This window comes from Rhinoderma darwinii, chromosome 8 (assembly GCF_050947455.1).
Source record: "Rhinoderma darwinii isolate aRhiDar2 chromosome 8, aRhiDar2.hap1, whole genome shotgun sequence".
In the NCBI taxonomy this organism is placed as follows: domain Eukaryota; kingdom Metazoa; phylum Chordata; class Amphibia; order Anura; family Rhinodermatidae; genus Rhinoderma; species Rhinoderma darwinii.
This window is the reverse complement of record NC_134694.1, coordinates 33048044-33073041: the sequence shown is the minus strand read 5'-3', so window position 1 is coordinate 33073041 and position 24998 is coordinate 33048044. Positions and strand designations below refer to the sequence as shown.

Here is a 24998-nt window from a genome sequence, read left to right as displayed (position 1 = left end):
GGACATGTCGTGAGCTTTACGCAGCGGACATACGCTGCGTGAAAATCACGGACTGTCTGAAAGACCCCATTGACTAACATAGGTCCGTGTGAAAAAGGCCGAAGGAGGATTCCTTCCAACCAAACAAGATTTGTAAATGAGCAGCCAAAAAATACATTTGACAGGGAGAGCTCTCTAAAAAAATCTTTTGTTTTAATCTTATTCTTTGAAAAATATTAATTTAGAATAACTTCAATAAACACACTTATATTTTCCTTAATCTACACTGGAGAAGCGCTTAGCTAATACAGCAATTGAGGTAGTATTACCATTTTAATTGAAGAAATTATATCTGCCTTTGAAAGAGGCAAATTTTAACCGAATGCCCACTTTAGCGTTGGTTTTTCTTATTGCTGATATCAGCAATAAGAAAAATCAAGGCTAAAGTGGGCATTCGGTTAAAATTAAGAGGAATAAAATCCTCAAATTTCCCCGTAATCTTCACCCCTAAATATTCAAAATACTTTTTAGTCAAACTAGGGGATTCACAAAGCAATTGTTTAAATCGCTGATATAACACATTTGTATACTTACCATAGCCCCCTCCCTCTGTCTAACCACCTAGATACCCTGGTCGCTATTGACCGTGGCATCTTAGGGGCTAAACGGATACGATCGGAGGTAATGCTGATCTCAGTCTTTGCAGCGGGATATCGGCTGCAGATTACAGCCAGCACCCACTGGGGATAGCGGTCTATTTGCGAAACGGGGTTGAAAGCCATAGACCTAATATTTTATATTTGGGCACTGGTGTGTTTTGTTTTTTTAACACTGTACAGCGACCTACTGAAGCTTTAGTGACTACACTTTGTCGAATACCACCTACCCCCTGTAAATGTTATCTTATACTTTGGCTTATACTTCTTAAGACACATGAAAAAACTACAGCAAAGTGTGACCTGATTGGGCAGTGTCAGTCTGCGTAGGGGCACACCACATTTACAAGGAGAATGGTAACATCCAGGTGTCAATTTCTTCATTTATTTCCAGTAGGAACAGCACAATGCAGAGCTTTATAGAAAGATGCACCAGTGTTACGCTACAGTCTCTGACCAGATTTTCAGTGTGAAAATTCTGCAGTGTTTACAGTAGCAGCAAAGTGAAGGCTATGATTACGCTGTGTATTTAAAGCAAATTCCGAAGGTTAAATAGAATGTTTCAAGTGTGAAAAAAAGTTAAGACTTTACACACCTTTCCTGCCGCTCCTATAGCAAAGGTGCTAAAGTATATGTCTAAATATGTTGTATATGAGGGCCCACAGGCTGTTGTCCAATATGCACCGCATTCCAAATTATTATGCAAATGTTATTTTTCGCTGATTTTCCTAAATAGTCGATGCAAATGACAGTCAGTATAATCTTCAAGCCATCAACCGTTGGAGTATAATGCAAATTTTATTGAACAAATCTCCTAATGATAACAGATTTTTTTTTTAGAAGTAAAGAGAACTAAAATGGTAATTTGTTGAATTTGCAGCATCAGGTCGTCATATTTACAGAAATCAAAAGCTCTTTCAATCAAAAAAAAAACTTAACAGGCCAAGTTACATGTTAACATAGGACCCCTTCTTTGATATCACCTTCACAATTCTTGCATCCATTGAATTTGTGAGTATTTGGACAGTTTCTGCTTGAATATCTTTGCAGGAATGTCAGAATAGCCTCCCAGAGCTTCTGTTTTGATGTGAACTGCCTACCACCCTCAGATATTTTGCTTGAGGATGCTCCAAAGGTTCTCAATAGGGTTGAGGTCAGGGGAACATGGGGGCCACACCATGAGTTTCTCTCCTTTTATGCCCATAGTAGCCAATGACACAGAGGTATTCTTTGCAGCATGAGATGGTGCATTGTCATGCATGAAGATAATTTTGCTACGGAAGGCACGGTTCTTCTTTTTGTACCAGGGAAGAAAGTGGTTAAACTCTACGTATTTTGCAGAGGTAATTTCACACCGTCAGGGACAAGGGGCCTACTAGCTCTCTCCCCAGGATTCCAGCCCAAAACATGACTCCGCCAGCTCCTTGCTGTCGCAGCCTTGTTGGGACATGGTCGCCATTCACCAACCATCCACTACTCCATCCATCTGGACCATCCAGGGTTGCACGGCACTCATCAGTAAACAACACGGTTTGAAAATTAGTCTTCATGTATTTCTGAGCACACTGCAACCGTTTCTGCTTGTGAGCATTGTTTAGGGGTGGCCGAATAATAGCTTTATGCACACTTGCAAACCTCTGGAGGATCCTACACCTTGAGGTTCGCGGGACTCCAGAGGCACTAGCGGCTTCAAATACCTGTTTGCTGCTTTGCAATGGCATGTTAGCAGCTGCTCTCCTAATCCTATTAATTTGTCTGGCAGAAACCTTCCTCATTATGCCTTTATCTGAACAAACCCGTCTGTGCTCTGAATCAGCCACAAATCTTTTCACAGTACGATGATCACGCTTAAGTTTTCTGTTGTAGTTATAGCAAAACAAGCGTAATCTCGCGAGATTACGCTGTAAATGACAGGTTACAAAGAGATTACGCGTCCTCTGCTGTAACTACCACAGAAACAGTAACGAAGGTGCAGAAATTGTGAATAGACATCCCGTGGAATGTCTATTCACGGTCTAAACACTTCAGTATCATTAATGTGATAGTAGAAGACAGCACATAGAGATCTAAAAGGATCCCTATGTGCTGCCTAAATGAATGGAGAGAAGTGTATGACGCTGATTGGTCAGAGTCATACACTCCTCTGTACAACGCCCACTTGGTCAATAGTAAAACACGCCCAGTTGTCCATTGAGCAATACAGTAGCATAAATCTAAAATTGCTAATAAAGGGGTGAGAATAGATTGTTTTATTAAATAAAAAGCACTGCTGTCACCTACATTATAGCGCCCATCTCCTTATGTAGGAGATAGGGTACTTATAATGTGGTGACAGAGCCTCTTTAAGCTGGGTAAGTAGGGCATCATGTTGCTAAGTAACCGCCGTACATAGAAAAAACGTACAAAAGTCTGTATATAATATTGTTCAAAACAGCCATTACCTAAGATGTGCTGGGACGCTCCAAGAAGTGATAGAGGGGACAAATTTCCCAACCAACTATATGTTCACCGACAGGCAGGTGGTGGAGATATATCAAAGGAAGGTATATTGCAAGTCTAGAAATATTAGCTATTTTAAAGAGCAGAATATAATCACGGTCCACATGTGGAACCGAGGGACAATGTCCACACTTAAGTGGTCAAAGACGACCCACAATCTGGGTTCGTCGGTGTGCCAGAACCCACAAACGTGAGTCTGGCTCATCCAACTAAAACCCCAACCGTGTATTTGCATCTATGCTGTATTATTTCATTCATTTATGGCAGGTGGGGTTATGAGATATATACATTTTGCTTACATTAGCATTGTATTTTTTCCATTTTAAGTATGGATTCAGCAGTATGTTACTTTGCAGCAGATGCTGTAGGTCCGTTACACGGTTGGGGTTTTAGTTGGATGAGTCAGACTCACGTTTGTGGGTTCTGGCACACCGACGAACCCGGATTGTGGGTCTTCTTTGACCACTTAAGTGTGGACATTGTCCCTCAGATCCACGTGTGGACCGTGATTATATTCTGCTGTTCTTTAAAATATCTAGTATCTCTAGACTTGCAATATACCTTCCTTTGATATATCTCCACCACCTGCCTATATATAGTTGGTTGGGAAATTTTTCCCTTTTATCACTTCTTGGAGCGTCTCAGCACATCTTAGGTAATGGCTGTTTTGAAAAATATTATATACAGACTTTTGTAAGTTTTTTCTATGTACGGCGGTTACTTAGCAACATGATGCCCTACTTACCCAGCTTAAGGATGTTCAGCAGCAATTATTCACAACTTCCGGTCTTCCTCTGTTGCATATGTAAACTTCCGGTGTGCTACTAACGCATGTGCACTGTTGATTCAGGAACACCGGACACAGCAGACAATACTGATTAACCAGTTCAGGACCGGGCTATTTTGCGCCTTCAGGACCAGACATCGTTTAGCCATTTTTAGCATGTGTTAGTTAAATGGCTATAAACTTTTTTATTTGTTGGGCTAACTACGTGATTTTTGCGACTTTTTTTCCGTAGACAATGCAGGTTTCGTTTTTTTATCGTTTTTATACACACTTTTTGCTATTTTAGAATTTTTATTCATAGTTTGAAAATAGTAAAAAATAAGCTTTTTTACGTTTCAGCTATTTTTTTTTGGTAATAACATAGTTTTACCCTAAAATAGAACTACCGTAAATTTTAATATATTACATGTCTATATTAGGTCAGCGCTAGCGTTACAACAATGATTGGCGGGGGGGGGGGGGGGGGGGAGGGGGAACGTTTTTTTTGGGGTGGGTATTTTATGTGTATTTATTATGTAATTTTTTTTTTGCACTTTACTTTATTATTTTTTTTATTACTATGGTCTGTCCCCCAAAAGGTCAAAAAAAGACCTTTGGGGAACTTTATATATTTTCTACTTTCTTTTACACCATGTTTTTCCACTGTAACTGGGGCTGCACGGCAGTCCCAGTTACAGGGGAAATCAGCCCTCTCATAGTGACGATTGTCACTAATAGGGCTATGCTGGGTCTAGTAAGACCCAGCAGCAGTCTGTCAGTAACGGCACCCGGCGATCATGTGACCAGTCACATGATCACCGGGAGGAAGAGAGACAGCGCCGCTGCTGCCGTCTCTATTCATATACACAGCGTTCATTGAGCGCTGTGTAAAAAGACATCGAAGACAGAAGCAGCTAAAGCTGCTTCTATCCTCTTCTCAGGATCCCTGGCAGTCACTGACAGCCGGGGACCTGACATTCTACTGCCCGATCACGCGGGCAGCAAGTTAAAACCCGAGCCGTAAAAAGTCTATGGCTCGGGTTTTAAGGACCCTGACCGCTGGCCGTAAAAATACAGCCAGCGGTCGGGAACCAGTTAATTATTTCCCAGGATCGAGTGTCACTAATTATTCAGATCATCAATGAACATTGATTAGGGAGTGTCCTCTTAGCTCCACCTTTGACACAACTGTGGAATTTTTGATTAAATCTTAATATATGTGTCATACTATACATTTGTATATCGACATCTTTAATCTTATGCACTAGTCACTTTTGTATCAATTTTGCCCTGCTTTGATACCTTTACCTACGAAACATTTTTTACACTATATGTAATGTTTTTATTAATTCTAATGAGATTGGTGTTGTCAGAGCACACTGGCTATTGATACCACTGTTCAATTGTATCACTATGCTTGAGAAAGGTCCTATTGCAGGACTGAAACGTGCATGTTTGCTTGATGTGGACTGAATAAATTACACCTTTTTGCCTATTGGAATGCTGCAAGATCTTTTTTGAAATATCTGTATCTAGTCCAAGGGTCAGGGCTAATTGCTGGGCACCCAGTAATATTTATATCTCATACTGGGGTGAGTGCTGCTGTTTTTTCTTCGTTGTACATATATAAATATAATTATTTTAAAGCAACAGGTGACATTTATTCACTAATTGGATTCTTTAAAACACAAGAAATATAGAAGACAAGTATATTAATGCTGACTTTTTTATGTTACTAAGTTTGTTATCTTTGGCCTTGGTTCTCATGCGAAGGTTTTGGTAAGAAGGAAAGGGGAGGGAGTGAGATAAGGGGAGACACATTCACATGTGTATGGGAGTAGAAAACCCCCATCTTAAAAGAACTACTAAGGGCCTGTTCACATCAGCGTTGGCTTTCCGTTCCGGGGTTCCGTCGGGGGAGCCCCGCAACGGAAAGTCAAACTGAAACCACAGCTTCCGTTTCAGTCACCATTGATATCAATGGTGATGGAAACATTGCTAATGGTTTCCGTTCGTCACCATTTCGGCAGGTGTCCGTTTTTCAGATGGAATCAATAGTGCAGTCGACTCCGCTATTGATTCCGTCGTTAAAACAGAAATCAGCCAGAATGGTGACGAACGGAAACCATTAGCAATGTTGCCGTCACCATTGATATCAATGGTGACAGAAACGGGTGTGGTTCCGTTGCAGGGTTTACCCGACGGAAACCTGACGGAACCGCGGAACGGAAAGCCAACAACGCTGATGAGAACAGGCCCTAATAAGGATTCTACTATATTCTTGCCAAGAGAAATAGATCAGGTGTTACCTGATGTCAGCATATAATGAAGAATTATAATAATGCATTTGAAATGTAATGTGTCTGTAATTGGCTCAAATCTGAAATATTCTCATTGTATGCCATTAGCTGAAGAAGAATTATTGTCACATTGCCTCTGATTGGTTAACCTCAAGCCTACACCCCTTTTGAATGATATTATTGTAATTGAGTTTGGCAATAAACCTGAGGAGTATTTCGAGCATACGAGCAGCATCTGTGTGTTATTCCTTCTCTCCGATATATATTGATATTTAATCTCCCGATTAGGAAGCCGGATAAAGTTCCTGACGTGAGTGTCTGTTAGGACACTTGTCTAAGTTTCAGTCTAATATATTTTGAGCCATTGACTTCCACAACAAACTCCATGATATGACTGTGGAGGGGAGCGTATCAAGAAAGAGGCACCATGTCCAAATTTGAGAAATAATGGGAAGAGTGGCTAAATATGCCAGGATTGGCGTGGACAGCTCTTGTATGTTCTAGACTGCTACGTTTGTAATTAAAGAATAGCCAATACAAGAGAATTGTGTAAAAATCTTTATTAGTTGACATAACCAATCAATATACAATGTTTACTTGGTGATTATTCCAAAACCCTGTACACATGCCTCTACTCTGAAATTGGAAAAAATTACTCAGATGTCAAGTGTAATTTTTTTTTTTTAACAAAAAAAAATAAATAAAAAAAAATAAATAAAATAAAAAATAAAAAGAGTACAGTTGGTATCCATATGTGTATACGGTTATTTGGCTGCCTGTAGGGCTCCACTTGGTTGGGATGTCTATTTATTGAAAAACATATACATACACTTGTTGTAATTAGTTGCTTAATTTGTGCAGATCGGTCCTAGTGACAAAATTACTGTTATGTACAAAAGGCAAGAATTCAACTACGACCGAAGTTCATGCTTTTCTTTCTTCTTGGTGCCCACACGGTTCACACTACGGTCTATGAAATGTTTAAGATCAGTCATTTCTGCACTGCAAAGAAATTCAATATACGAATCCCAATACCGACCCTGTATGAAACATGCAACGAGATGCGTCAAGAAATGTAAAACAGACATGACTTGAATGTTCAAAGCTGTTTTGCTAAATAGACTGACTGATCATGATGAAAATGGCTGCTGGATAGTAGTAATACAAACAATGGAAATCTATCTTTTCTCTTCATTCTCACATCAAAATAATAATTCACAATAAGTGTGTAAATACATAGAAGACACATTTAACATATAGAATGATAATTGCTAACAATAAATGAGTTTCTCTCAACATATTTCCACAGCTGCTAAAATCACGCTGGGAACTGGGACATGAATGCGTTAACCTGTATGCCATTGGCAACGCCAATTTTGACTAAGGGAGTTCAGCCGAGGCCATGCCACCATTAAAGATGTCCAAGCAGGAGATTGTCACACCAATACAGAACTTATAAATGGGACCCCTGCAAAACTATTAGTCGTGGTAAACTACGAGCTCCAGTTGGTACTACTTTTGCCCCTCTATCCTCATTCTTGATGGTCGGAGGTTGGTGCAGTGGTTTTTATACAAGCGCCACTTGGCTCAGCCGTTAGTTGTGAAGCCCAGCGGCGCTTGTGTTCCAGCAATGGCTATCACAAGGTGTTTCACTTAAGTGGGCCACACAGCGCACCAAGCTCTTTACGTATACAGGCATGCTCTAGGATGCCGTAGAATGGTAGAAAATGAGGAAGGTGAAGTTGTTGATTTGGTTTGAACTGGCCAAGGAAGAGGCAGTGGCTACAGGAGATGCTAGAAGCAAGAAGAAAGCAAGATATCTATACTGGAATAGGTGATGGCTCTTCGTATACTTTAGTGTGGTAGTAGAGAAGAGACCAGAGCAATGTGTGGATCTGTTGTGTTACATGTATCTCATTGCGGTTGTGCAGGCGTTTTATGGGGTCGAGTTGGAGTATAAATTATAAACGGGCATTTTGAAAGAAAACGTTTGGAAAGAAGTTGCTTCGTTTTGGGTATAAGGACCACAACGCTAGGATGATAAGCAGACACAGTAAAAATGGTCGTGTATCTTTAGGAAAAGACAGAATATCAAACCGGGTAAGAGCAAATTGATTTGCTGGAGTTATAATGGGTGGAATTTTAACATGTGTTTGCTTGCAGTTGGTTCTGTTATTTAAACAGAGCGACATCACCAATCACGACTGCTATTATGACACCAGGAGACCTAACAATGGCCTCCTGTTTGCCATTACGGGAGCCGAATACGCCGCGCTCGGAGGCCAAGCCTAATCGGCTTGCGGTCAGTGAATGACTGACAGATCTAATACATTGCACTACGTATGTAGTGCAATGTATTAGAAACAAAAATCTGACAGTTGGACCTTCAAGTCCCCTAGTGGGACTAAAGTAAAGTGTAAGAAAAAAGTGAAAAAAAAAAAGTTTAAAAAAAGTTGTAAAAATATAATAAAAGTTTTAAGTAATAAAATAAATCGTTCTGACCCGCAGAATAAAGGTAACATGTAATTTACAACGCATGGTGAATGCTGTATAAAAAAACCCACTAAAAAACTATGGCAGAATTGCTGTTTTTTGGTCACCTTGCCTCTCAAAAAATAGGATAAAAAGTGATCAAAGTCACATGTACCCCAAAATTGTACCAATAATAACTACCGCTCGTCCCACAACAAACCAGCCCCCATACCACTACGTCTATGAAAAAATAAAATGAGTTAAGTCTCCAATAAGTCAGGAAATAAAAACATGCAGTTGTGCAGATCAGAGGGGAACATTTTGTCTGTTTCAAGGGGCCCTAAAATTAGGGAACCAGGAAGGGTGGGGGGCCCAAACATTTCTGCTAGAAGCGAGGGTGCCCGTATTATACAAGGACAACACTTCCCAGCAAAATTCCCCAAACTGCAAAGGTGCCGAGTGTAGACCAAAAGGGGGATAAGTAAAGACACCATTTATCAGTGCGACACCGGCCTGTGCAGAAAGGATTCTTCACAGTGTAACACACATCTATGGATCATTTTATTGTTTACCCCATTATTATGCCCCTAATGTACTCTGCCCAGCTTACATGTGCCACCACATTATAAACGGAAACACCAGTAATACTCAAACAAAATTACTACCAAGCAAAATCTACGCTTCAAAAGCCAAATGTGGCTCCCACCCATATGAGCACTACAGTGTGCCCAAACAGCAGTTTACTTCCACATATTTGGCATCGCCATACCCGGGAGAACCCTTTTAACAATTTTTGGGGTGTGTGTCTACAGTGGCATAAGCTGGGCACGACAAACTTGCCACTGAATTGGCAATTCTGGGGAAAAATGTTAATTTTTACTTTGCACCATACGAAGCGCATTTATTTATGGAAAAGACCTGTGGGGTGAAAATGCTCACTACACCCCTTAATAAATGCCTTGAAGGGTGTAATTTCTAAAATGAGGCCACTTCTGGGGGGTCCCTTTTATTATTTCCCTGAGCCTCTGCAATTGTGAACTAATTCTGTGTAAATCGCCAAATTAGGCCTCAATTTCGCATGGTACTCTCTATCCTGAGCCCTGTCAAATGTCCAGGCAAAAGATTAGGGCCCCATGTAGGGTGATTATAAAACCTGGAAACACTGCATAATAATTAGAGCGCTGTCTTGTTAGGGTATGTGCACACACACTAATTACGTCCGTAATATACGGACGTATTTCGGCCGCAAGTCCCGGACCGAACACAGTGCAGGGAGCCGGGCTCCTAGCATCATACTTATGTACGATGCTAGGAGTCCCTGCCTCGCTGCAGGACAACTGTCCCGTACTGTAATCATGTTTTCAGTACGGGACAGTAGTTCCACGGAGAGGCAGGGACTCCTAGCGTCGTACATAAGTATGATGCTAGGAGCCCGGCTCCCTGCACTGAGTTCGGTCCACTACTTGCGGCCGAAATACGTCCGTCAATTACGGACGTAATTAGTGTGTGTGCACATACCCTTATGGTGGCACAAGCTGGGCAGCACATATTGGCATATCTATTGAAAAATCCAATTTTTACTCAACAACATCGAGTGCACACTAATTTATGCAAAACACCTGCAAGGTTAACATGCTCATTACACCGCTTGGTTGAATACCTTGAGGGGTGGTCTCCAAAATGCGGGTCACTTTTGGGGGGTTTCCACTGTTTTGGTCCCACAGGGGTTTTGTAAATGCGATATAGCGACCAGAAACCAAAATCTGTACTCCGAAAGCTAAATTGCGCTCCTTCCCTTCTGAGCCGTGTCGTGTGCCCAAAAATGAGTTTATAACCACATATGGGGTATTGCCATACTCGGGAGAAATTGCTTAACAAATGTTGGGGTTCTTTTTCTGCTTTATTTTTTGAGAAAATGAAAAATTTGGCGCTAAAGCTACATTGGAAAAAAAATTTTTTTATTTTCACTGCCCAATTCAAATAAAATCTATGAAACAGCTATGTGGTCAAAATGCTCACTACACCCCTAGATTAATTCCTCAAGGGGTGTAGTATCACAAATGGAGTCACTTTTGGGTAGTTTGCACTGTACTGGTACCTTAGGGGCTTTGCAAAAGCGACATGGTGTCAAGAAACCAATTCAGCAAAATCTGTGCTCCAAAAGCCAAATGCCACTTCTCTTCTGTTCCTTGCCATGTGCCCATACAGCAGTTTATGACAACATATTGGGTGTTGACGTACTCTGGAGAAGTTGCTTTACAAATATTGGGGTTCTTTTTTTCCTTTGTTGAGAAAATGAAAAATTTTGACCTAAAGCTACATCTTATTGAAGAAAAAGGATTGTTTTTATTTTCACTGCCAAATTCTAATAAATTCTATGAAACTCCTGTGGGGTCAAAATGATCACTACACCCGTAGATTAATTCTTCAAGGGGTGTAGTTTCCAAAATGGGGTCACTTTTTTGGCGGTTTCATGGTTTTGTCCCCTCAGGGGCTTGGCAAATGCGACATGGCCTCCGCAAACCATTCCTGCTAAATTTGAACTCCAAAAGCCAAATGGCGCTCTTTCCCTTATAAGCCTTGCCGTGTGTCCAAACTGCCGCTTATTACCACATATGGGGTACTGTTTTACTCGGGAGAAATTGCTTTAAAGGAGAAAAAGCACCGCAAAATTTGTAGTCCTTGTGGAAAGTAGAAAAAATTAGCTAAACCTACATTTTCTTTGAAAGAATGTAGAGTTTCATTTTCAAGGCCTACTTCCAATAATTTCTGCAAAAAACCTGCGGTGTCAAAATGCTCACTATACCCCTAGATAATTTCCTCAAGGGGTGCAGTTTCCAAAATGGGGCCACTTGTGGGGGGTTTACATTGTTTTGGTCCCTCAGGGGCTTTGCAAATACGACATGGCCTCCAAAAACCATTCCTGCTAAATTTCAGCTCCAAAAGCCAAATAGCACTCTTTCCCTTCCAAGCCCTGCCGTGTCCAAACAGCCATTTATGACCACATGTGGGGTACGGTTTTACTCGGGAGAAATTGCTCTACAAATGTTATGGTGCTTTTTCTCCTTTAGCCCTTTTGGAAATTAAAAAAAAATTACTAAACCTACATTTTATATGAAAGAATGTAGATTTTCATTTTCATGGCCTACTTCCAAAAAATTTCTGTAAAAAAACTGTCCGGTCGAAATGCTTACTATACCAATAAATAAATTCCTCGAGGGATGTAGTTTCCCAAATGGGGTCACTTTTGGGGGGTTTCCACTGTTTTGTTACCACAAGAACTCTTCAATGCTGACATGGAGCCTAAAATATATTCTAATAAAAAGTAGAACCCAAAATCCTCTAGGTGCCCCTTTACTTCTGAGGCCGGTGCTTCAGTCCAGTAGCGCACTAGAGCCACATGTGGGATATTTCCTAAAACTGCAGAACCTGGGCAATAAATATTGAGTTGCGTTTCTCTGGTAAAACTTTGTGTTACAAAAAAAAAAATTGATTAAAATAAAATTTCTGCAACAACAAAAAAATTTAATTTGTCAATTTCACCTCTACTTTGGTTTAATTCCTGTGAAATGTCTAAATAGTTAAGAAACTTTCTAAATGCTGTTTTGAATACTTTGAGGGGTGGAGTTTTTAAAATGGGGTGACTTTTTGGAGGTTTCTTATAAGGCCCTAAAAGCCACTTCACAACTGAACTGGCCCCTGTAAAAATAGGCTTTTGAAATTTTCTTGAAAATGTGAGAAATTGCTGCTAAAGTTCTAAGCCTTGTAACATCCTAGAAAAATAAAAGGATGTTCAAAAAAACGATGATCTAAAGTAGACATATGGGTGATGTTAATTAGCGACTACTTTGTGTGGTATAACTGCCTGTCTTACAAGCAGATACAGTTAAATTTAGAAAAATGCAAATTTTTCGCTACATTTTGGTGTTTTTCACAATTAAATAAATACTGTATGTATCGAGCAAATTTTGCCAATAACAAAGTCCAATGTGTCACGAGAAAACAATCTCAGAATCGCTTGTATAGGTTAAAGCATTCCGAAGTTATTACAACAAAGTGAAACATGTCAGATTTGAAAAATGAGGCTCTGTCAGGAACGTCAAAAGTAGCTAAAGAGGGAAGGGGTTAAATCAAGGAGAACTTGTAGGTGATTCTTGCAGGGCTTTAATGGAGTCACAGTTTGGAATGAGGCACAATAGTCTAACCAAAAGCTTAGACTGTTTACCGACACAGCGGTGTAGGTTGGATTTGGTGCCTACTGCAATAAAAGGTGGTTTGCAGTGTTACTTGCCAGCTGCGCAGGGAAAGGCAGAACACATATTTGCTGCAATGGTTTCAGACTATGGCAGCAGTAGAGTTGTGGGCCAGAGAGCTGACTAACAAATGGTTCGGACTCTGGTAGTGGAGAAGGTCAAAACCTGCCCAGTGGATCTATGCCAGCAATAACAATGTTGAGAAATCTTGTGTTGAAATGTATGCAGCATAATCTACAATTAAGGGTCGAAGCAAGTGCCAGGGAAGAACACCACAATTGCTGATGAATCGTCCAGGGATAATTTAGAAAAACATCAGGTAAATTGAGGCCTAATCTTTGTGCAGTTTGGCACCACAGATCTCTCAACATTCTCCTGGAATGTGTAAGAGAAGTCTTGGAAAACAGGGAAGAATTTTGTGGCAAAGTACCCAAGAGATAAAGAGATTCATCTTTTGTGGAGGGTCATGGGTATTATGTAGTGCAATAGACACCAGTAAAAGAGAGCGAAAATAAAAGGAAGGAAAATTTCTCCCTGCCTTTTACTAGTGTGTATATAAACCCCTGTATAGTGTACTCATGTTACACTTGCCTGAGGAAGACACCTGTTCGGTGATGAAACGCGTAGCCCTAGGAAATAAACACTCTTCAAAACGGATTCCAGTCTATGTTCTTCATTCAGCAGCGCCCACATATCCTGGTTTTTCTAACTTTATGCTATGACTAAAATAAGAAAGTGCATTGCTGGGAGTTTCACAACAGCTGGAGTGCCACAGGTTGCTGACCCCTGGGGTAGAGGATTCAAGGGTGGGAGGAACAATTTTCCCCAGCTAATATTTGGACCTGACCTTTTCCAAAAGGATGGAAAAATAGACATAATTGGGTCGACGGACCATACCACATCGTCAACATAAAGAGATATGCACTCCTCTTTACTTGCCCCAGGGAGTTCTACAGTTCCAGGGGAGGTCATGATTAGCAAAGAGGAGGAGCGACAGGGAGCATCCTTGTCTGGTCCCCGTCCCCAGTGTAAGGCCCCATGCACACGACAGCAAAAAACGGAGCCATTCACTTTCATTGAACACTGACACCTTTCCGTAGCACTACGGAAGGGTGTCAGTGCCGTGGAAATGTTCCGGGAATTATGGAACATGTCCGTTCTTTTGAATTTTGCGGGCCGTGCTCCCATACTTTGTATGGGAGCACGGCCCGAAAATGCGGCTGTCAGTCAGCGGCCGGCCATGCCCGTGATTACGGGCACGGTCATGTGCATGGGGCCTTAAACTGTAATCTCACCCACGATCTAAGTGGAGATCCGAATCCCATTTTACAAAGCACAACCCAAAAATATTCCCACTCAATGCTGTCAAAGGCTTAGTCAGTGTCGAGTGAGAGAACTGCCCTGCAACCCAACACTTCATGTCTAATCTGTAGACTGAGAAAAAGAAATTACCTCTTTAAATTAATGGACGTGGACTTGTCAGGCATAAAGCCCGATTGATCCGCACGGATCACCTGGGAAATAACTGCATTTAATAGAACAGCTAAAGCTTTAGCCAATATATGCACATCAGCGGCTAACAAAAAAATAGGCCTGTTTGAGTCAGTAGCAGAGGGAGCTTTTCCAGCCTTTAGAATGACTAATACAGTTGCCTCTCACATTGAGCAGGCAAGAATACCCTCTTGAAACACAGCTAATAGATTAGTGAACAGCAGCGCCTATTGATTTTATTTTAAGAATTCTCCCGGCAGCCAGACACAGGGACCGTCTCATTAAGGAATGTTCTTAAAGCATCATTCAGAGCAAGAGGCTTGTCGAAAAAATCTCAACGACGGAATTTAAAAAAAATAAATAAAAATTAACATACTTATCCAGAACGCCCTCCTGGGAGGACGTTGCGTCCCAAGTGACCGCTGCAGCCAATCACAGCATGAACGGCTTTCCCACGCAGCTGAATTTCCGTCTAAAAAAAATCGCACCACAATGTGGTGCGATTTTTTGGACTGAATGTCCTGTGGGTTCCAGGTTGGACACGCTGCGTGATTTTTACGAGCCGGGCTGTAATGTGGATTTTGCTGCAGAAAATCCACAGCAAAATTTGAACAGAACGTGCAGATTTTGCTACTGTAAGGGCTTGTCCACACATAGCGGAATTGCGGACGGAAAATACACAGAATACAGTAGCAGCATAGTGGGTGAGATTTAACAAATCTGACCCACACTGCGTAAATAATCAGAGCAGAAATTTACATGCGGTGCGAAATTTTTCGGACTGCAGCATGTCAATTCCTGCTGCAGAATATGGACTGAATTGCTGCGTTTTTCAGGAGATATCACCATCTCCCAACATTGTGAAGAACGCAGCAAAATACGCACCATTTTTTGCAGTTAAAAACGCAGGAACGTTTTTGCTGCAGAGGAATTTCTGCTGCTTTCAACGGAATTGCGGCAGACAACTCCGTTACGTGTGGACAAGCCATAACACAGCGGAAAATCCGCTGCATTCCCATCTTATGTAAATCCAGCCAAAGGCTGGGTTCTCCTGTCATGATCAAAATGCATAGGTGTTATGAAATTCAACTAGGATTTGTGGTTTATTAAATGTTACCTTCAAGAGATGGAGTTCAAACATCTGATCTTCAGAAAGTCTCTAGGAGGGAGAAAAAAAAAAAAAAAAAGTGTTAACAATTCACGTTTTCAAGCTCTGAGTATAGTTATAATATTGGCGCAACAAGTTTGATTTACCAAGTCTTTTGTATATTGCTATAAGGAGAATAGTTCTCAACTTCTCAACATTGGAATTGCAAAACCAAGATTAGCAAGCCGTAATGTTATGCAAATCGAGGAAATAGCAAGTGTCGCTAAGATCTGCAAATTATCAAGCACCGAGCTCCAATTTGTGGAATGTCGGAGGGGCATAAAAGCCATTTTGAAAGCAGTTTTTTTAGTCACATGAAACTGCAAAAATCTGATTAAGTGGTGCGGGATGATTGTGTGATGCCTCCTGTTTTTCGACGTCCCAATTATCGCCACTTGTCAAAAACGGAGATGGACAGAATCCTAGAACGGAGAAACCTTGATTTATCACTCCAGCAGGCTGAGATTTCAGCACCACTGTTCAACATTGTTCTCCCAAACTCCGGAACACGCAACGACGAATGGGAACGACAGCAAGAGGTGCGCGGAGGCGAACCTCTGCACAGACGGATCATCTAATTGGAAGAATGGCGTGTAAAAATTCCATTCTGTACTACAAGTGAAATTGGACGTCACATCCCAAACCTAAGGTGGCAAACCAGCGTCGACACACACCATCGGAAGGTATTTGGACGACATTGTGCTACGAGCCAGACATCCAGCTACATGTGTTCCATTGACCACACACCACTGCTCTCAAAGGCTATCATGGACAGCAATGGAGGTACATCCTCTTCAGCGTTGAGTCCCGCTTTTGTTTGATAGCCGGAGATTGGTCTGGAGACCACGTGTGCAATGCCATGAAGAGGCTTTCAAAGAAGGACGTCACACCGGTGCTACTCCCGGCATTATGGTGTCGCTGGCATAATGTACGGTAGCCTGGCCACTCTAGTCTTCATTTCAGGTACACTAACAGCTCAGCATTACATTGATTTGGATGTGAAACCAGTGGTACGGCCATTTTCCCAAAGTGTCCCAGAAGCCATTTTTCAACAGGACAACACCAGGCGGCATGTTGCTCGTGCTACTGTGAGCAGCCTGCATGGCCTAAACGTCTGGGAGGTTATTGGTCGGCAATTGCAAAGGGAGATGTGCTGCCGACAATGATACTATCTTGTACTGCATAACTGTGCTGCATAATCTGGTTGTTCATCGGCTGCTCCGTTTACACATGGCAATGTTCGGGAACGAGCGTTTATACGAACGCTTGAATGAATGATCATGAACCCGTGTCAAAGGGCCTTTACACACTATAGGTCGTATTGGAAAGCTCACTGACTTTAAACATTACACTGTTATAGGATACAACCTTTGCCACGGGTCAGTTCATGAAACTTCTGACCTGCTAGCTCTGCCCCGGTCAGCGGTAAGTACAGTTATTAAGAAGTGTACACGTCTAGGAGTAACAGCTCACACACAAAGCAGTAGGCCACACTCAGAGTGGGGTCGCCAGGTGCTGAAGCTCCTTACACACACAAAAAAAAACAAAAAACAACAACACCTATCCTCTGTTGCATCACTCCCTACAGAGTTCCAAACTGCCTCTGGAAGTGACATCAGCACAAACTGTGCTTAGGGATGATACAGAAATATAATCAGTATAGCTTTTGCTAATAATCATTTGCCAATATTATATGCTTATGCTACATATATGTATATTTTGCCTATATATAAACATTGCCTCTGAATATATTTTATATTCTCTTGCTAGATAAGATTTGTTCTTAAAGGGTAACTAAACGTTCAAACTTCTGACATGTCATAGTGATGTGTCAGAAGTTTTGATTGGTGGGGGTCCAAGCACTGAGACCCCCACCAATCGCTAAAAAAAAGCGCGGCAGAAGTGCTCGTATGAGCACTAAGCCGCTTCGCTTCTGTTCGGCTTTTTCCTAAATAAAATTGTATACAAATTAAACCATAATGTATTTGTATCAAAAATGGTACCTACATAAAGTACAACTCGTCTTGCAAAAAACAGTCTCATATAGCTACATCGTACAAAAAAGTTATGAGCGCCAGGATGCAAAGAGGGAAATAAAAAAATGGTTCTGACCTCAGACACAATTGGCTGTGTCCTTAAGGGGTTAAGTAGAACGCTGAGTGCGAGTCAGACCTTCTCGTCCAACATCGGTGCCTGACCTCACAAATTCTCAATTGCTGAATGGGCAAAAACTTCAACAGACGCATCCCATAATCCTGTGGAAAGCTTTCCCAGAGGAGCGGAGGCTGTTAAAGCCGCAAAAGGGGGCCCAACTCTATATTAACCTCAATATGCACGCTCCGTAAAAAGACTTTTAAAATAAAAAAATAAAAAATAAATTGTAATTTTAAGGAAAACTATAATTTTTTTTGTGCGCGATAATCTAATTAAAAGCAGCGGCCATCTCCTGGTGATCGGTCCTCTGGATAAAACGTGAACAATTTGAAACAACAGTTTTAAACCGCTATTATATTTGCTTACGTCTTTCTGAAAAGTGGCAGCGAAGCTCAATAATGCAGGGTGGAATACAATATTGAAAGTCGTCTTATATGTCGGAACTCCGGCCTTTTCAAGTAGCTCTGGGTCCATCTTGATGCCCTGTGGATGGTTGTCATGGCTGAAAGCTTGTGATGTCCAAAGGCACCCGACCATGGTAGTCAAGTACTGGTTATACAGTTGGAACGTCTGAGTGCTTATGTTTAGGACTTGACTCTGTATACAGGCAGATGGGAAGGAGAATTTAAAAAAAAAAAAAAAAAAGTATGAATATTTTAATGGCACACTTACAATCTCAATCGTCAACTTGCATTTTTAATTTTATTATTTTCACTTACGGTTTTAAGTTGCTCATTCCTTTTTGCTGTCAAAAGATTTTCCCTGTACCTGTAAGATTGTCCACAAAACAAAAATCAATTATTCTGCACGTTAAACAACAAGATACAAGATTCTGATTCAGATCACCATACCTACACATGATGTAGCAGAGCTGGTTAAGGTTGACAGAGTCTGTACAGAGAAGAGCTGCATAAAAGACTGCAGGAGGTGGAAGAACAATCAGGGGCAAATAAAATCGTACATATACATCAGAGACCTGTAAGAAAAGAAAATATTCCATCTTTTGAGCATATGGCTGCGAGTGTCATGAAGAGTTTTCAATGGCAATTGTTAGGCCCTGTTCACACGGATTTTTCTTTCGTAATCAGAAAAAAAAAATCAGCCTCAAAATTTCTAGGCACATTTTGAACTGCCATGGCTGTTTTAACGCTGCTCCCCCCCCCCCCCCCCGCATTTATTGCCAGTGGCTACCAAGTCTAATGCAAGGACCACGGGTGAAAAACGCTAAAACATGCACCGCAGGTTTATTTCTGCCTCCCATTTATTTCAATGGGAGGTCAGAGGGGGAAGCCACGAGCGGTCAAAAGCTGTCAGGAAAAAAAACCGCCTCTGTCTAACATTGAAAGCAATGGATGCAATTTCGGATGTTTTTTTAAGGTCAATATCAGCGCTAAAAAAACTCTGTATGAACTGACTCGTAGACATTAAGATCACATTACAAAGATATCCAATGTTAAACCAGAAAATATCAAGGTAAAAGCATGAGCGAACAGTATATACACCACATACACTCCAAAAAAGGGAAGGGGGAGAGTAGAGAATCAAATAAAAATAAACAGGCAAAATTGGACCCTACATGAGAAGTAATATATCAAGAAAGACAAAGGAGTTCCAATTAGAAGGCACATCAATCCCCCAGAATCACACAAAACCCAACCAAATCAGGAAACAACTATCGGGGTGTCACCCAGTAAGATCTGCTCCTGATACCATGTAGTGGGAGAGAAGCAATATCTAATAGCCCTGCAAATATGTACAAGTAGTACGGCAATGAAACTTTCCCAAAAAAAAAAAAAAAAGTCTTCACGTTGCCTCTATCCAATCCATACACATGATGTATGAAAGTTTTTCCAAAAATAACTTAAGGGGGCAGTAGGATGGAACCACATCTGCAAAATTGATTCTCTGCTGGCCACCGCTATACAGTGTAATAACTTAAGCACAGTAGAAGGAAGTCGGCACCACTCTCAATCTTCACAGCATGGAACAGGCAGATAGATGCAAGAGGAGTCAGGGTTTCCTCATTTAAGCAAACTTCGGGCGGTGCTCAGCATAAAAACAGACGGTCTTGTAGTATAATATAGATGAAAGAAATGAAAATGCGGCACTCACCCGTTTGCAAATCATCTTAACTTTATTGTGTCACCTTGGTCAGAAGAAGCGCGCTCTCCAGCGCGAAACAGGCTGTAACCTACAACTAGCTGTCCTCCCTGTAATGCTTTTACCCTCGCCAAGGTGACCCAATGAAGTTAAGATTTGCAAACGGGTGAGTGCCGCATTTTCATTTCTTTCATCTATAGTGTAATAACCTACTGCATCCCAGTGTATATTTGAGTTTATCGAGATCGATATGGCCAAATATGGCCTACAATGGTTCTTGACGGGTGAAATTTGGTAAGTTTAAGTTAGTCAATTCGATGACTTTGTCCAAAATTTCTCTGATCTTCAGGCAATCCCACAATCAATGGTATAGTCCAGCATCTTGGGCCATACATTTAAAATATTTTGAGGCATCATATACCCATTCTATACCCCCTGGGCAGAGTCAAGTAAAACCTATGACAAATTTGTAGGGTCATTTCTATAAAGTGTGCAGTGGGTAGGTATCGGTGAGATGGTGCAATTACTTGAAAAGGGTGTATCCTCCTTTATTCTTCGGGAGGCAGCCACCCAGCACCAGCCATTGGGTGCCGGCAGCACACCTCCTGAAAAATGCCTCCAAACTAACTCTACTTAACCCCTTAAGGACGCAGCCTTGTTTTGGCCTTAAGGCTCAGAGCCCATGTTTCAAATCTGACATATTTCACTTTGTGGTAATAACGTCGGAATGCTTAAACCTATCCAAGCGATTCTGAGATTGTTTTCTCGTGACACATTGGGCTTTATGTTAGTGGTAAAATTTGGACGATATATTCAGTGTTTATTGTTGAAAAATTGCAAAATTTAGAGAAAATTTTTAAAAAATATAATTTTTCAGAATTTAAATGCATCTGCTTGTAAAACAGACGGTTATACCACCCAAAATAGTTACTAGTTCACATTTGACCATAGGTCTACTTTAGATTGGCATCGTTTTTTGAACATTATTTTATTTTTCTTGGACGTTACAAGGCTTAGAACATAAACAGTCATTTCTCTTTTTTTTAAAGAAAATTTCAGAAGCCTTTTTTTTAAGGTACCTCTTCAGTTCTGAAGTGGCTTTGAGGGGTCGATGTATTAGAAACCCTGATAAAACACCCCATTTTAAAAACTAGACCCCTCAAAGTATTCAAAACCGCATTTAGAAAGTTTTTTAACCCTTCAGGCATTTCACAGGAATTAAAGCAAAGTGGAGGTGAAATTTGCAAATTTCATTTTTCTTGCTGAATTTCAATTTTATTCAATTTTTTTTGTGTAACACGGAAGGTTTTACCAGAGAAACACTACTAAATATGTATTGTCCAGATTATGCAGTTTTTAGAAATGTCCCACATGTGGCTCTACTGCGCTCGTGCACTAAAACACAAGCCCTAGAAGCAAAGAAGCACCTAGTGCATTTTGAGGCCCCTTTTTTATTAGAATATATTTTAGGCAGCATGCCAGGTTTGAAGAGGTGTTGAGTTGCCAAAACAGTAGGAATCCCCCAATAGTGACCCAATTTTGGAAACTACACCCCTGAAGGAATTAATTTATGGTTGTTGTTATCATTTTGACCACACAGTTTTTTCACAGCACCTATTTTAATTGGGCTGTGAAATTAAAAAAATCAAATTTTTTCCAATAAGATGTAATTTATGATCAAAATTTCCTATTTTCACAGGGAACAAAATACCCCATTTTGTTGCCCAATTTGTCCTGAGTGCGGCAATACCCCATTTGTGGCGATAGACTGCCGTTTGGGCCCATGGGAGGGCTCAGAAGGAAAGGAGCGCTATGTGTTTGTTGGACATGCCACCTACTACACCCCATTTGGTTCCCTGATATTCACTCCGTGAGTAACCAACCTGGACTTCTATATTTAACCTCTAAAGACACCTGCACACATCAGGAACCCCCTACCTTTTAAAAGCATGACTATTACAATCTCCTCACCTAACACTAAAAGGCTAAATAGCCCATATAAACGCTATAAATCGTGGAAAGAAGTCCTAACACTAAGAAAGAACACAGAGAAAAAAAATTCCAAATACCCCATCATCATTTTCCCCATATACATCCATCATCAATGCTGGGCAAGAGAAGGGGAGTCTAAGTCGCCTTTTAATATACCGTGGCCTTCAACCCTGTACGCCCTATATGCGTCACTCAGGGAAGATCTGTTGTCCTCCTCTGTGAATTTAACAATGTGAAATTTACATTAGTGAATATTTATTCTCCAAACAAAGTTAATTCCTAGCTAAATTACTTGAAACTCCAAAAAATAGCGGAAGGAACAACGATAATTTGAGTTCCTAGACCTCGACTCCACTTCCCTTTCTAGACGATCATCCATGATACGTGGCCTAATTTTTAAAGAGGTTCTCCTAGATGTGTGGGGGTGTCAACATTGATCAGAGAAAAATGTCTTGTTCTCTTCACCACCACACAATACTGTACATATTCTAGACCGGTTTCTCAAAAACAGACAAGCCTCTGAAGGGCTAAGGGCCCTTTTACACTGGGCAATTATCAGGCAGACAAGCGTTCATAGATTTGCCCTGTGTAAACAGAGAAGAGATCAGCAGACATACAAGCAATTGCTAGTCATCTGCATATCGTAGTTTCAAAAAACAAATATAAATAGTTGTCGGCAGCGCATCTCCCTGTGTAAACAGGAGAAGTGCTGCCGACATGATAATGTATGGGGAGGAGCGATCGGCGTAACGACCGCTCGTCCCCATACATAACTTCTCGTGACAGGAGAAAACGAGCGTCGATCAACGAGCGGTCTCGTTGCACCGGCCAAAATTGGCCGGTGTAATAGGGCCTTTACTCAAAATAAAAAGCACTAAAATAGGGTTAATAACACTGTCAGATCACGCCCCTATATCCACAGAAATTTAGGAACAACTAAGTACCCACCTCGTCACAGTTCTCTAAACGAGCATACCCGAGTTCACCCAAAACACACTGAAAAACCAGTAATGCCCTAAAGGAATGCTTTAAATTGAATGCAAAACCCAATAGCAACCCTTTCTCAGTCTGGAATGCCCATAATGCATATCTGAGGGGCATCTGCCTACAAGCAGCTACCCTAATAAAAAAAACACTTAATAAACCACCTTACTACAGAACTAACAAAATTAAAAAAGAACAAAAAAAAAAAAACAAACACTTTTCACCTACTACTAAACCTCTTAAAAAGCTCATGAATGAACTACAACTATTCAACGACTGATTAGATCCTGCGAAAATACGAATTTAATTTCTACGCCCAAAATAACGAACCCGAAAAATTCATAGCTAGACAAACTAAAATAAAGACAATCCAAATAACAGTTTACTTAATAGCCCCTAACAAAGAAAAAACAAATAACCCACAAAAATAGTCCCTCAATTCAGAGACTATTACCATTCACTTCACAACTTGAGAGAAGACTCAACCCCCAAAAAAAAAAAAATGGAATCCTTCCTAAACCCTCAGCCTCCTTTTATCGTCCCCCTACACATACGAAGTCTTTGTTCCCAATTTACAACACATTTTTAAAGCCATCAAATCACTCAAGATGGGAAAATCCCCTGGACATTATGGTCCATATAATATCTACTATAAAAAGTTTGCAGAATACCTACCCCCCCTCCCCACTTCATGTAAGTGTACAACATAGCATTTCTGATGTGGAAGATTTATTATCGGCTACTATCTCAACTTTGCCTAAACCTGGTCAGGATCCTACCACCCCAGCTATTTTCAGACTGTGTTGAAAACCGATGCCAAGATATACGCCAATTGTTTTTTTTTTAATGGCCTCCTTCACATCCTTCTTATACTAGGTTCACCACGACCAGGTCGGATTCGTACACGGCTGGCTAGCCCCAGATGGTACCCGCAGGATCAATAATTTGATCCAACACGCTGAGACCCATTGAATGCCTTCTTTGATCCAAGCATTGGATGCAGAGAAGGCGTTCGATAGAGTCCATTAAGGAAAAACTGAAAGAAGCCTTAAATAAATTTGGCCTCACAGGATTTATAAACTCAGTCATAATGGCACTATACTCTTTCAGGTATAGTGTACTCCACAGGGTCCTTATAGAAACCATTTAACAAAAGTAATGGCAACCGCCAGGGATGTCCCCTTTCTCCTATCTTTACCTTAATCCTTAAACCTCTAGCGGAACCTAACATAAAATTGGCTAATACGCAGACAACATACTTCTTGTCTTAACAAACCCACAAAAGTACAACATATCAATGGAACTTAGATTCTATAAAATACTTAAGAATCTCATTAACTTCCCCCAGCACATAAAGAAAACTTTATACCACTAAGCTCCTACTATCATGGGCCGGAAAAATCGCTCTTTAAAACGTCCAGGCGAGAGAGAGAGAGCGAGCCGCGAGCGCGCGAGAGAGAGCGAGCGAGCGCAAGAGAGAGAGCGCGAGAGAGAGAGAACGCGAGAGAGAGAGAACGCGAGAGAGAGAGAGCGAGCCGCGAGCGCGAGAGCGCGAGAGAGAGAGAGCGAGCGAGCGCAAGAGAGAGAGCACGCGAGAGAGAGAGAACGCGAGAGAGAGAGAACGCGAGAGAGAGAGAACGCGAGAGAGAGAGAACGCGAGAGAGAGAGAGAACGCGAGAGAGAGAGAGAACGCGAGAGAGAGAGAGAACGCGAGAGAGAGAGAACGCGAGAGAGAGAGAACGCGAGAGAGAGAGAGAGAACGCGAGAGAGAGAGAGAACGCGAGAGAGAGAGAACGCGAGAGAGAGAGAACGCGAGAGAGAGAGAACGCGAGAGAGAGAGAACGCGAGAGAGAGAACGCGAGAAGGCATGGGACACCCAAAACAAACAATACCATCAGGCTTCTTTATTAGATCAAGTCAAATACTGGTGGCCAGACATAACCCACAAACACGTGCTCAAATAGAAGAATAAGTAACTGGTGGGGAACTGATGTCCTTGCTCAGGGTCTTAAAAAATACAAAACACTGGCATATTATAGACCCCTTAGTGTTAAAGCCATTCAAATGTCCTGGAAGAAATATATAGATCAGATAACCGTAAAATCTCTATGCCATTACTACCAATATCCTTCATACAGTCGCTGGGCCCAGACATCAGTCTCTCCAATTGGTCTGATAATGGACTAAAAACAATTGGAACCTTGA

At 41.2% G+C, this 24998-nt stretch overlaps 1 protein-coding gene across 1 annotated transcript in view; it reads right to left on the bottom strand.

Annotated features, from left to right (window-relative positions):
* Positions 1-6767: 6767 nt before the first annotated feature.
* CENPI (centromere protein I) overlaps positions 6768-24998 on the bottom strand; it is a 161959-nt gene continuing 143728 nt past the window's right edge. The window contains exons 17-21 of the mRNA XM_075834239.1: positions 18569-18693; positions 18437-18485; positions 18084-18314; positions 15534-15575; positions 6768-7240 (exon numbers count right to left, since the gene is read on the bottom strand). Of these exons, the coding sequence (XP_075690354.1) occupies positions 7112-7240; positions 15534-15575; positions 18084-18314; positions 18437-18485; positions 18569-18693 (576 nt within the window). The 3' untranslated portion in view covers positions 6768-7111. The remainder of the gene's footprint in view (positions 7241-15533; positions 15576-18083; positions 18315-18436; positions 18486-18568; positions 18694-24998) is intronic.